We start from the raw sequence: 14,441 nt of genomic DNA on the forward strand, positions 1-14,441 counted from the left end.
AGCCCTCCTGCGGTGGCAGGCTGGGGTCTGTGAGAGGGGAACAGGCACAGAGAAGGTGCTAAGTACCCTATTAACAGCTCAAAGACTCACCGCGATGTCCTCTTCAGGATTCAAAAAGTGTGAGTCGTGCCGCGAAGCTATGCCGGCCTCTGATGGGCATAGTCAATGCATTAGGTGCCTGGGGGAATCACACGTTACCCAGAAATGCTCCTTTTGTGCAAAGCTCACAGCCAGAGCCAGAAAGGACAGAGAAATGCAGCTGAAAATGCTGCTGTTTGATAAGGCCCTCCAGCCAGACGTGCCGGAGAGGCCTCAATCGGAGGGACCCACGGGGCTCCATAAAAGGAAGGCGGCGTACCTCACCCCCTCGGTGCAGAAACGGAGGAAGCTCTCTCCAGACCGATCCCTGCCGGCAGCCACAGCGAGCGGGACGGGCGTAGCACACAGCCCCCAGCCGCACTCACAAACAAGCGGCAGCGCATGTGGCAGAGGCTGAGCTTCCGATTACTAAGCAGCCGGCACGCACAGCCTTCAGAGCGGCGGCCAGGCAAGCACTGGAACCGGCAGCACCGCCGCAAGCAGCACAGACCCCCGCGGCGCCAATGGTGCAGGGCCAACAGGCACGCAGCCTGCAGGCATCAGAGGAGGCCATCCGCGTGGCACCGCAGATAAGTGTGCCAAGCGCGATGCCGACAGTGGGGCCGAGATCCCCGGCATGGGAAGGGGCGGAGCCAGCCCCGCAGGGGAGGGGAAAGGCAGCAGCAAAAACCCGGCACCGCAGCCCTTCTCTGGGCAGGGCTGCAGGGCTGCTCTCAACAAGTCCTCCCCTTATGCTGCGAACACCAACCAGGAGACATGGGTCTCCCCCAGCCTACCCAGAGCCTCCTTCTCCGTTCCTCCAACCAGCGTCACCATGGCTCGGGCCACCCTCGCCCTTTCTGGGATTTGACCCCCTGGAGTACTATCACAAACCAGTTTCACCATTGTCTCTGTCTCAGTCATCCAGACGATCTCGCTCTCCCAGACATTGGGGGTATGCACCTCGAGAGTGGTCCGGGTCTCCATCCCAGGAACTGTGCCCGTGCTGCCATGGTCGTCCTTATCACGCTGGGCATAGACACCACAGGCATACACCCAGGTGCAGATCGCCCTCGACCGTCCAGTATCCCCTCGGGCACTCACGGACGGGGACAGAAACACAGTTGTCTCAGGGGGAGTTGATTTTGGAACCCCGAGATTTTCCCTCGCAAGCCTCCAGTGAGAGGGTGTACCACCGACAGCAGGACCCTGAGAGTTCAAGGGAGGCCTACCCTAGTGGTTCCTCCTTGTCCTCCCCCAACGAGGCTACGGCCCCCGGGGATGTTGCCCCCCCGGACGACCTCAAAAAGTTTCAGGAGCTGTTTAAAAGGGTGGCTTTCACGGAAGGCATCCAAACAGCAGAGGTGCAGGAGAAGCACCACAAGCTCCTCAAAAACTTGAGGCCTCCGGCCTCGTCCAAAATCGCTATCCTGCTCGACGAAGCAATCATAGAGTCTGCTACCACCATATGGCAGACCCCAGCTTCCACTCCACCTATAAACAAGAGAGCGGATAAGAAATACTTCGTCCTGGCGAAGAGCATGGAGTTCCTGTTTAGTCACCCACAACCAAATTCACTGGCGGTAGAATCGTCTCAGCAGAGATCGAAGACTTCCCAGTACAAAGCGGGGGGAACAGACAGAGATGCCAAGAAGCTAGAGCTAGTCGGCAGAAAGGTATACTCCTCCTCCACCCTGCTGCTGAGAATGGCAAATTATGCAGCACATCTAGCGAACCACAATTTCGACAATTACTCCAGGCTTACTTCTCTCGTGGATTCACTTCCAGAAGATAAGAAGCCGGTGCTGAAGGCCATCGTGCAAGAGGGCTATGCAGCTTCGAGGACAGGAGTCCAGATTGCCCTGGACGTAGCAGACACAGCGGCACGCTCAACGGCTACGGCAGTGGTCATGCGCAGGGAATCCTGGCTTCAGACATCTGGTATCCCGAGGGATCTGCAGGCAAAAATTGTCGATCTCCCTTTCGACACGCAGAAGTTGTTTGCAGAGTCAACTGATTTGGTCCTTCATTCCAGTAAAGACTCAAGAGCTACACTCAGAACCCTGGGTATTTATACCCCTCCATACAGAAAGAAAAAGTATTACCCTCAACAAAGGCGATACCCGTACCAACCTCAGCATGCTCAGTACCAACGGGGCTACGACCAAGGGCGGCATCAACAACAACAACAGTATAGAACTCCTAGGTGACGTTCCCAACAGGGCCGTGCATCCTCGGGGCAGGTCCAAAGGCAACGAGTTTGACGGACAGGTCGAGGGCTGCACTATTACTACCATCGCGCAGTGTCATCCACAATTAATGTTCCATCATCGCCTCCGACCGTTCCACTCACAATGGCAAAAGATCACCACAGACAAATGGGTACTGGAGATCATAGCCACGGGTTACATGATCCCCTTTCAGTCGCTCCCACCGCCAAGACCTCCGCCCAGGCCTCATCTCAGGGATGCCTCCCACGAGGTGAAACTCAAGCATGAGGTGGACCACCTTATGCTTATAGGGGCGGTGGAAAGAGTGCCGGAGCGACTCCAGGGGAAAGGGTTTTATTCACGATACTTCCTCACAGAGAAGAAAACAGGAGGCTGGAGGCCCATCTTAGATCTTCGAGGCCTCAACCGGTACTTGCGCAAACAACGTTTTCGGATGATCACAGTCGCCTGTATACTCACGGCACTGGACGATGGGGATTGGTTTGCAGCCCTCGACTTACAAGATGCATATTTTCATATAATGATCCACCCGGCACACAGACGTTTTCTCCGGTTTATGGTCAGCAAAGAACATTTCCAATACAAGGTTCTGCCGTTCGGCCTCTCCTCGGCCCCCAGAGTCTTTACCGAGACCCTGGCAGTGGTGTCAGCCTACCTGCACAGACAGGGGGTATTCATATTCCCATATCTGGACGACTGCCTACTGAAAGGGGCCTCAAAGGCAGAGGTACTACGCATGATACGCATAACAGCAAACACGTTTTCTTCTCTGGGCCTGGTCATCAACCTTGTGAAGTCAAAAATCGACCCCACACAAGACATAGAGTTCATAGGGGCACGCATAAACTCTATCACAGCAAGGGTTTATCTACCCGACGCTCGCTTTCGCGCCATCGGCTCCCTAGTGCAAGTCATTACATACAGCCCCACGGTGCCGGTTTTAACGTGCTTGCAGCTGCTAGGCCACATGGCAGCGGCAGCGTTCGTGGTACAGAACGCCAGATTGCATATGCGCAACCTGCAGCATTGGCTGGCGAGCGTCTACAAGCCGGCATCCCACACCGTCCACAGGGTGGTGTCGCCCACGACAGAGGTGCGCAGATCCCTACAATGGTGGGTAAACCCCAAGAACATGCTAACAGGGGTACCCTTTCACCAACCACAAATCTCTATTTTTCTCACTACCGACGCCTCCCACATAGGGTGGGGAGCACACATTGGCGAAAAGGTGACGCAAGGACTGTGGTCCCCTACGGAACAGTCACTGCATATAAATATACTGGAGCTCAGAGCAGTGTTCAATGCCTGCAAACACTTTCGAGACCACATACAAGGCAAAGTAGTCGGGATCAATACAGACAATACCTCCACCATGTTTTATATAAATCGACAAGGAGGAGCTCGATCCCATGCCTTATGTGCGGAAGCAGTCCAGCTGTGGAACTGGTGCATCGCCAACAATATAACATTGAAAGCCTCGTACTTACCAGGCACTCACAACGTGAAGGCAGACCAGCTGAGCAGGCGCTTCGCACTCACACACGAGTGGCAGATCCGCTCCGATCTGCTACGACCGATCTTTCATGCATGGGGGTTTCCCCAGATAGACCTGTTTGCCACTCAACACAACAAGAAGTGCCCCCAATACTGCTCCAGGGCAGGACTGGGGCGGGGGTCCTTGGGGGACGCATTCGCGATTTCGTGGAAGGGCCCCCTGCTTTACGCGTTTCACCCCACAGTGCTCATCCACAAGGTCTTGCAGAAGGCCAGGAGGGAGAGAGCCCGCATGATCCTAGTAGTCCCAACATGGGATCGACAGCAATGGTTTCCCTTGCTTCTGCGCATGTCGGACCGCCCACCGCTTCCCCTTCCGGTGGCGCCGGACCTGCTCACGCAGGCGCAGGGGTCCATAGTGCACCCACACCCCTGAGGCCTGCTCCTACAAGCATGGTTAATCCATGGCTCAGCTCCCCAGAGAGTACATGTACGGAGGGAGTACAACAAGTCCTGGAGAGTAGCCGAAAGACCTCCACCAGGAAGACCTACAAGCAGAGATGGACTCGATTCACTGCATGGTGTTCTACCAAGCAGTTAGCTCCCCTTGATGTGCCTATACCTGTAATACTAGAATACTTACTGGACCTCAAGAGAGGAGGGCTCTCCCTGTCCTCGTTGAAGGTCCACCTCGCCGCTATATCGGCTTTTCGGCATGAAGAGGAAGGGCCCACGGTGTTTGCCCATCCTATTGTTACCAGGTTCCTGAAGGGGCTGGTAAACCTGTACCCCCCTCGGAAACCGCTTCCACCATCGTGGAGCTTGGACCTGGTGCTCAGCATGCTAACGGGACCACCGTTTGAACCCTTAGCCACAGTTTCTCTCCGTCTCCTTACGATAAAGACAACCTTCCTTCTTGCAATCACGTCAGCTCGCAGGGTGAGTGAGCTCGCAGCAGTGATGGCAACACCGCCCTGCACAGTATTCTCAAAGGAGGCGGTAACCTTCAGGTTGCACCCAACCTTTGTTCCAAAAGTTTCTTCGGAGTTCCATCTTAACGAACCAACAGTTTTACCCTCGTTTTACCCGAAGCCTCACAGCTCCAGCAAGGAGGCACGCCTGCATCTCCTGGACGTGAGGAGGGCGTTGGCCTTCTACATAGACAGGACTAAGTCCTTCCGGAAAACGGACAGACTCCTAGTCTCTCTCACTCCCAGGTCAAAAGGTGGGGGTCTCTCTTCACAGAGACTCTCGAAGCACATTGTGTCCTGCATAAAGATGTGCTACGAACTTCGGAAAACCCCTTTACTGGCCCCACCTAGGGCTCACTCCACCAGGACGGTGGTGGCATCAACAGCCTTTTTCAAGGGCATTGCGCTAAAAGCCATCTGCAGAGCGGCGACGTGGTCATCCTGTGACACCTTCACCAAGCATTATGCCCTACACCGGGTATTCCAAGAGGATACCCGCCTCTCGACAGCAGTCCTTTCGGGGGCAACCTGCACATAAACCGATTACCCACCTCTTTTCTTGGGTTACTGCTGGGTAGTCACCTGTCGTGGAGCACCCACGGGGACACTCGAGGAAGAAAGAGAAGTTACTCACCGTAGTAACGATGGTTCTTCGAGATGTGTCCCCGTGGGTGCTCCACCACCCGCCCATCCTCCCCGCTTTGGATCTCTGTTTAGTGTTTTTCAGGAGCATCCAAGGTGGTTGGTCAAGGAACTGGCGGGGACTGGATCGCGCACGTGGCCGGGAGCGCGCAAGGGAGCGGCACGCGCCGGCGCATGCGCGGTCCGGCAGAAACTGCTGGAAAGATCCAATCTGCGGTGCCGGGACAAGCCCGACACCTATTGTGGAGCACCCACGGGGACACATCTCAAAGAACCATCATTACTACGGTGAGTAACTTCTCTTTGTCAATGCTGATTGATGGGGATTCAGCAACATCCTGACCGAGTACGTTTGTCTTCTTTAGGCTGATGGTAAGCCCAAAGTCCTTGCACGCTTTGGAGAACTGATCCAGCAGTTTTTGAAGCTGGTCTTCTGTGTGAGACACTACAGCAGCATCGTCTGCGAACAGCATGTCTCTGATGAGGACTTCTCGCACCTTAGACTTAGCTTTCAGCCTTGCAAGATTAAACAGTTTCCCATCAGATCTTGTGTGCAGCAAGATGCCCTCTGTTGAAGATCCAAAGGCATGCTTCAGGATGAGTGCGAAGAAGATCCCAAACAATGTCGGAGCAAGCACGCATCCTTGTTTGACGCCGCTCCTGATTCTGAAAGCATCCAATAATGTGCCATCATATTGGATGGTTCCTCTTATGTCTTCGTGGAACGACTGGATCATCTTGAGTAACCGTGGAGGACAGCCTATCTTGTGGAGCAGTTTGAACAGACCATCCCTGCTGACCAAGTCAAAGGCCTTGGTCAGGTCGATGAAGGCTATGTAGAGTGGCTTTCTCTGCTCCCTGCACTTCTTCTGCAGCTGCCTTAGAGAGAAGACCATGTCAACGGTAGATCTCTCTGCACGGAATCCACACTGCGATTCGGGGTACACCCTCTCAGCAATCTTCTGGAGTCTGCCAAGGATGACGCGAGCGAACAGTTTACCAGTGACGTTTAGGAGGGAGATTCCACGGTAGTTGTTGCAGTCGCTTCTGTCTCCTTTGTTCTTATACAACGTTACAATGTTAGCGTCGCACATATCCTGTGGAACCTCACCCTCTTTCCAGCACAGGCACAGTAGCTCATTTAGGGGTTCCAGGAGTGTGTCCGCGGCACATTTGATTACCTCTGGTGGTATACCATCCTGACCAGGGGCCTTTCCTGCTGCAATGTTGTCGATGGCTCTCTTCAGTTTATCCACAGTCGGTTCTTGATCCAGTTCGTCCATTACTGGTAGGAGCTCAACGGCATCGAGGGCTGTGTCAACCACAACGTTCTCGCATGAGTACAGCTCGGAGTAGTGCTCAACCCAGCGCTCCATCTGTTTGGCTTTGTCAGCGATGACCTCACCAGATTTGGATTTCAGAGGTGCCATCTTGTTCTGGGTGGGTCCTAATGCCTTCCTCATACCCTCGTACATTCCTCTGAGATTACCAAAGTGGGCACAGGTCTGGATGCTGCTGCATAGCTGGAGCCAGTGGTTGTTGGCACAGCGCCTGGCTGTCTGCTGTACTGTTCTTCTGGCCTCTCTAAGTGCTTCCTGGGTACTCTGGCTCGGTGAGCATTTGTACTCCAGGAGTGCAGCGCGCTTCTTTTCAATGACTGGAATCATCTCATCGGAGTTAGCTTTGAACCAGTCGTTCATGTTTCTAGCTCTTCTTCCAAACACCGACAAGGCCATGTTGTAAACTGTATCCCTCAGATGTTGCCATTTGGATGTCGCATCGGCACCCCCAGGGCCGCTGCGCAGATTTTCCTGGAGGGTCTCTCTGAACTTTTCAGCTTTCTCCGAGTTTGCCGTCTTTCTGGCGTCAATGCGGGGCCTTCCAGCAGGTTTAGAGCGGTACAGCTTCTTGGGTCTCAGCTTGAGCTTGGAGCAAACTAGCGAGTGATCTGTATCACAGTCAGCACTATGGTAGCTGCGTGTCAGAAGGACGTTTTTGAGGTTATTATGCCTAGTGATGACCACATCTAGTTGATGCCAGTGCTTCAAGCGTGGGTGTCTCCACGACACTCTGTGCTGTGGCTTTGTTTGGAAGAAGGTGTTTGTGATGCAGAGATTGTGGTACGTGCACAGTTCAAGGAGACGCTGTCCATTGTCATTCATTTTTCCCACACCGAAGTGTCCTGAGCAGCAAGGCCATGAGGCCCAATCAGCTCCAACTCTTGCACTGAAGTCACCCAAGATGTACAGTTGTTCATGAGCGGGTATTTGCGCTAGAGCAGCACTAAGCACATCATAGAACTTGTCTTTTACTTCTGGTGAGGCATACAGGGTTGGAGCATAAGCGCTGATCAGGTGGACAGGACCGGTGCAAGTTTGAAGCGTGATCCAAGACTTCTTTGGATCATCTTCCTGTGAATACCATATTTTGGAAGTTGGAAAGTATCCTTTTTTTTTCTTTTTTGTACTTTGCCCTTGCTTGCAGAATAGTGAGAGGTCTGTCAGTTCCACAAAGATCTGTAAGCCATGGAAGAGAAAGCAGCTTTATTGTTGACTGTGATGCTGACAAACTTGCACAGCAGCATGGTGGGGGCAGGGCCTGTCCCATCCTTACTCATATGCAGAATATGCAGTTTGTAGGGCACCATTGAGTCTTAATGTCCACCCATTCACCTCTGTTCCTGGCTCTGCTTCCTGTTTAGAGGATCTAGTTAAGTTAAAAGTGCAGACCTATTAATATAACACTGGACCTGCAAAAGAGCCGTTCAAGTGGTAATGAAGCAATTTAACAGGTTTTTGCCAATCCCATGTCCATCCTGTCAGTTTCTGAATTTACTGTGCTAGTCGACAGGACCTTAGTTTAAAATTTGGTTTAAATTTGCTTTAAAATATTTCATTAATGTGCTGCTGAAGATTATAAAATCACATCTTTAAAAAAAAATCTCCCCCCTCCCCTGGTTGCCATTTGGCATAGAGGCACCAGCTTAACAGTACTGCATAGACCTTCATAAATACTACGCATAGTCCTGGGTAGGGACCTGAGCAGCCTGTACCTCTAAGCTCAGTTCCAAGCATACGGCCAGTAACTAGGCTTTCCAGAATGCATGTAAAATGTGCTGTGTGACCGCCCTCTTCCCAAGCCAGGTAGATGCTTCGTTGGGCGGGTCCTGAGAAGCCATCAGGAGCCAACTTATATAACACTGAATAATAGTGAGGGTCTCATATCAGGAGGGGCAGATGGTATTTATTGAACTCAGGCTTCTTAAATGCTAGATTACATTGGAAGTTGTGGGGATACCAAAAATCTCAGATCTGTGACTTTGTTTCACTTGCTTTTACTCATCTTTCTTTTCTCTCAGAGAACAGGAGCAAGTACTAGACAGCCTGCCTTGAGGGCTGAGCACCAGTTGTGTGGGGCAGTGTATTCAAAGAGCAAAGTGAGGTTGCATTTTAATCACTGTTTTTTGGGTGAAGCAAGGCAAGAGCGTATGTGCAGCAAGTGTGGGAGGAGCAGAATGATGATGCTGATCAATGGAGAACTTGCAGCATGTCTTCTTGTGTCCTGCAAGAGGCAGGAGTGAGATTTCCCTCTCCCCATGCACACACCTTGGCTGCATCTACATAGAGAGCTTCCATCAACAGAACAGCCAGTTTGTCGACAAAGCTTGCTGAGTGTCTACATGGCTAACACACAGTTGAGAGTTTGTCAACAAAACTCAGCTGTTCAGGCAGCAACGTTATCCCTGTTCCAGATCAGGAATAGCACCTCTGTCAACAGTGTTTTGTTGACAGAGTGCCTGCGTACACAGTTCTGTCAGCAGAGGGGACTTCTGGTTCCTTGGGCAGCCCTGTTTGCAGAGCTACCAGTCAGCTGTTCTGTTGAGAGAGGGCTGTTGACAGGGTGGATTGCTCTTTCAGTCTGCTTTTATGTATAGACACCAGAGCATTTTTCCGTCGGATGGCAGCAGAATGACATTCTGCTACCTTTTTTCCTGGCACCATTTTTAAAAGGTGCTGCCACTGCTCTACCTCTGACTCCCTGCCTGCAGTGGGAAGAGCAGGACTCAATTTAATTGGCTTAATGGCCAGTTGGACCATTAAACCAATTACATTGAGTCCTGCTTTTTCAGCACGCAGGTCAGGGAGCTGCTCCTGCAGCTGTACATGGGGGGAGCTGTGCAGCCAGCGAAGCAGCAGGAGCACATGGAGTGCTTTTTAAAATGTAAGTCCTGGGTTTGGGGGACAGTCGGCCAAGGTTAAGTCTGGCAGTGGGTTGGGGCCGTGGGATGGGGGCAGAGGGCTAAGCCTGGGGTGGGTTAGGGCTGCGGGGTGGGGGGTTGAGTTGAGCTGGGGCTGTGTGACCGTGCGGGGGAGGTTGAGCCATGGGAAGGGGTTGGTTGATCTGGGGCTGGAGCTATGTGACTGTGTGGGGTTTGAGCCTGGGAAGAGGGTGGGTTGAGCTGGGACTGCGCAGGGGTTAAGCTGCACCAGGGGGGTGGGCTTGGGGGGTGTTGAGCTGGAGCCATGGTAGAGGTTGAGCTGGGGCCATGTGGCTGCTGGGGGGTGGGTTGATAGGGGGTGTGGGGCTGTAGGGGGGTGGTTTGTGGCTGAGCAAGGGGGAGGGTTGAGTTGGAGGGCGGGGGCCTGCGGCTTGAGTTCCGGCACCTTTGTGTATAGAAAAAATATCACTGGTAGACACAATCTGCCAACAGAAATAGTGCTGAGGTTTCTGTGTTGACAATGACTTCTGTCTGCAAAGGCTGCCCATGTAGATGTAGCCCTGGTGCCAGAGAAGTGGCCTCTAGAATAAACTATCCTGGTCCAAAAATCTGTGCTCAATTTTCCAAACAATATTTTAATTACATTCAGTAGCACTCTTCTTTGAAAGCCACTATGGAAATTTAACCATCTCAGTTAGATGAATAATAAGAATAGTAGACGTACCAAATTGAGAAGATCAGTTTTATTTTTTTGCAGAGTACACAAGAAGGAAATGCAGGAATATCTCTATGCCACCAGTAACCTCCTCAGGATTTCTCATTGTCTTCTTTATAACGTGGATCATATCTTAATGAATGTCTGTCAGCCAGTTTTGCACAGAATCCCTGTAACAACTGCAGCAGTTGATTTTAAATGGAAAAGTAGCATTATATAATTGTTTTAGTTACCTTTAATTCAGGGGTGCCTGCAAACAGGATAGATGTCAACATCATGTGACCAGCCATTTCCAGGCATAGGAATAGGTAGTTTGACAGTAAATATACTTTCACCATGCTACCGGAGCTCAGATCAGTAAGAGAAGATGTGTGCAAACAGAACTTGCTAAGATCTTTTAAAAAGATTAATAAGTTCAAATATCAATCTTTCCCGTATTACTTAGCTGCCAACCATGGGTTTACTGGGTTCTCTGGCAACACCTGATAAATTTATCAAAGGCAGGAACCAAGCATTTCTCTTCTGTCCCTGTATGGTATAAGGTAGTAGGGAAGCTTTCTGTTGTGGAAATTCAGTATTCTTCTTGTCAAGAGAATGAAAGAGAAAACTGATATTCAGACTGTAATATTTCACTTGTAGTATGCTTTATAACTTGCCATAAAATACCAAATAGATTGTTTTATATGCAAACATTCCTTTCCTCTTTGAAACACAGTTGTTGACATGATTTTGCATCACTAAAAGGGTTTAATTTGTTAACTATGTTTATAATCAATAATAGGTTTCCTTCTCTAAAGCCAATATAAAAGGCCACAGACGTTAATAGACTAGATTTAAATAAAGGTGTAGTGTTTCAACAAAGAAAAGTAGAGGGATTCTTTTTTGAATAAAAAACCAGATTCTCTTGTAGTGCTCAACTGCTGAAGAAAGGTCCTTTAACTTTCTAATGGTAAAATCAGACTTATTCTGTAAAAGGCCTACATAACACCACTTGCTTATGTAGTCAGACTTCTAGAGCATCTTCTAGCTTGGAAGGAAACAGTGGCCACCTACTAGGAGTGAGACAAGTTCCACTGCATTTTCTAAGGTCTGTTCATTCTTCTAGAAGTGCATTTACTCAGGAAAGGCTCAATCCTGTGAGGTGTTATGTGCCTCAAACTCCCATTAATGGGACAGAACATGCCAGAATGGGAACAGAAACAGACCAACACCTTGTAGATTTCAGTCACAGGTGAGAGCTATGAACTTGCCATCTAGAGTCCAACAAAGAATGTAGGGAGAAAAGATGAAAATGTTTGAAAAGAGTGTGAATCAGAGCAGGTGTATGGTGACAGAACCCTCCAAGGTCTCAGATGTGTTCAGGTTTCCAGCAGATCAAAGTAGCTATGAATGAAAAATTCTTTAGTCTAGGACTGTTTCTCATTGTGCATATTTCCAATACCTAGCACATCGAGTAACTAGGCCCAGCAGTAATACTAATAAATAATGGAAAGGATTTTCAAACCACTTTTGTCTAAGGTTTAAAAAAATGCTTCATCAGAGAGATTAAACTTCCAGAAAAACTAGGGGAGAGCTACCAGTGTCCCCATCCTGCTCTATGAGGAGATGAAGGGAACTGACCCCATTTTATTTTTATTTATTTATTTTAGGACACGTGTGATAGCTTTTAACCTTAGGTTAAAAAAAATGGAATCCCAAGCAGGGACTCAATTACATGTTGACTGAAACTGCAAAATCCCTAACTATACAGGAGGCACTGTGATCCAGAGGTAGAATGAACCCTGGCATTCGCTCATGAGAGAGAACATGTCAAAAGTCCCTTGTTTGGAATGAAGCCCAGAAGTGAAAGGAAAGAAGCAGGAAGGGACATGGATGCTGCAAAGCTGTGGCAGTGTGCCTAGAATGGCTTGAGACATTTATCAACATTTATAACTCTTATCATAGTGCCTCAAGTTTGCATATTATCCTCTACGATATATTACGAGAGAGCTCACAAATTTGTTAGGCCATGCAGAACTGGGATAAATGTGTCATTTAGGGATACAGCATCATCTTTATTTTTTTAAATGCAACTTCCAGTCTGGCAAAGTGCTCAGCTTATTCACACATGTGAGATCGTTGATGTGTGGCATGTTCCTGGACCCAATCTTCTTTTAAAATTGTCCATGAGATTGAGGTTGCAAAGGTGCATTAAAGGTAAAGCTTGTAGAAAGTCCAATTTTTATGTTGCTTTAAATATTTTCTATTTTATAGCTAAGTTCAGAAAAGAATTAGAGAAATTCCTAAAGGGCAGGTCCATCAGGGCAGTTTGCCAAGATGTTCAGTGACGCAACCCCGTTCTCTAGGTGTATCCCTAAGCCTCTGACTGCCAGCAGCTGGGAATGGATGGCAGGGGTTGGATCACTTGATATTTGTCCTGTTCTGTTCATTACCTCTCAAGCATTTGGCTCCAGCCACTGTCAGAATAGAGGACACTAGGCTAGGTGCATGCTACTCCAAGAAGAAGTTATTCATTGTGTGCAGTAACGATAGGTCTTCAAGTTGTGTCCCCATGTGAGTGTTTCCCATCCCGCCCCTCTGCTTTGGAGTTGTCAAAGACAGTGCAGTGGAGGAGGAACTGAGAAGGGATAGCCCACATGTGCTGACTGTTGTCATGGAGGGACACAGTAAGAAACAAACTGTATGTGTGGGCCTAATAGACACTGTTACCAAAGTTCTCTCATCACCAGTGCAGGTGCATGAAAGCCTACAGTGGAGCACCCCTAGCGAGCCACATCTCAAAGATCCATCATTACTACACAAGGCAAGTAACTTCTTCATCAGGATACACTTCCGCGGTGCATTCTTTAGACTCTGGATTAGTCAAACTGCAGCCTTGAGCCATGCAAATGTTGGGTCCCCCGGTGGAACACTGTCCAGAGATTTGAGTAGAGGCTGGCTGGCTGGGAAACATGGATATTATTACAGAGGTCACTGTCTAAGGGTGTGTCTCTACTGCAAAATAAAAAAAAAAATGTCTGGTCTGTTGCAGCTAGTTGGACTTGTGGGGCTATAAGACTGCAGTTGTGTAGACTTCCAGGTTTAGGCACTCTCCTGCTCCGCAGGCCACCCATGGATGTCCAGTTGCTGTGTATACATACTCTGTGAGACATGGGAAAGTGGCTACCTCTCTGGGTCTGTTTCACCCACTCTCCCCCTTTGCAAAATGCTTTCAGTGCCCAGATGGAAGATATTATGGAAGAGCCAAGGATCCTTATCTAGTGGGGCAGGAAGGGGATGGGTTAGAATCAGCTAAAAAACAAAGACACAGGATCAATTCTTGAAGGATAGCATAGAACCTAAATAAAGCTGCATACATGAAAGCCTGAGTCTCAAACTGGTGTTTCTAACAAACCAGTCATGTACAAATACAATAGAGAGTGGGATCTGCGGGTCAGAATAACCTGATCCAGCTTTCACCTGAATAGTTGATTCATGCAGTTTGTGGAAATAGAATGTAATCCTTTTGTCTAGCTGTGTGCAGAGAGCAAGCATGTGAGCTCTGAAAGCTGAATGTCCAAAATGTGCATTTGTGCGTGCGCGCGCACACACAGAGCGTTGCCTGTTTTCTGGTCTTGACTGGCTTTTCCTTTCTCCCATTTGGAGTTGGGGGCTCGGAGAAATGCTATGGGGTGTTCATGCGACTAAGCAGTTAATGAAATGAAGGTGCTGGCTGTACACTCAGGGAGCAGTTGTAAACATGCAGACCATGGAAAGCTAGTAACCTCTGTGGCAAAAATGTGGCTCCCTGACTCCTAGATATGTCTGTAACTTGCCATGTTTGATACAGAGATGTGCTGAGAAGGAGCTGCCTCAATGATGTCAGGTAGTTTCAGTCTCTGCAGTGTACGTGCTCTGCATGGGAATGGAGGGAGGGGGAGGAGAAAAATGACATGGACTGCACTGCAGCACACTGCAGCACTGCCAGAACAAAGCCTTCTTGGAAAAACACTAGCAAAGCAGAGGCTATGTGCCGACCACCATTGGGGAACAGGGTGTGGAAACCACCTACTTTTTAGAAAAACTTCTCTCCTCATGTTAAAGTGACCAGG

General features: G+C 49.6%; 1 protein-coding gene across 2 annotated transcripts in view; it reads left to right on the forward strand.

The window, feature by feature from the left end:
• CAMTA1 (calmodulin binding transcription activator 1) overlaps window positions 1-14,441 on the forward strand; it is a 1,240,930-nt gene that overhangs the window by 1,141,950 nt on the left and 84,539 nt on the right. Inside the window, exon 1 of one of the 2 annotated variants that reach the window (XM_075017973.1) lies at window positions 9,546-9,637. The exons of the other annotated variant lie outside the window; for it this stretch is intronic. Coding sequence (XP_074874074.1) covers window positions 9,580-9,637 — 58 coding nt within the window. The 5' untranslated portion in view covers window positions 9,546-9,579. Of the gene's footprint in view, window positions 1-9,545; window positions 9,638-14,441 lie in introns of those variants that run through there. 2 annotated transcript variants of the gene reach the window in all.

Source organism: Carettochelys insculpta, chromosome 23 (assembly GCF_033958435.1).
Source record: "Carettochelys insculpta isolate YL-2023 chromosome 23, ASM3395843v1, whole genome shotgun sequence".
Taxonomy (NCBI): Eukaryota; Metazoa; Chordata; order Testudines; family Carettochelyidae; genus Carettochelys; species Carettochelys insculpta.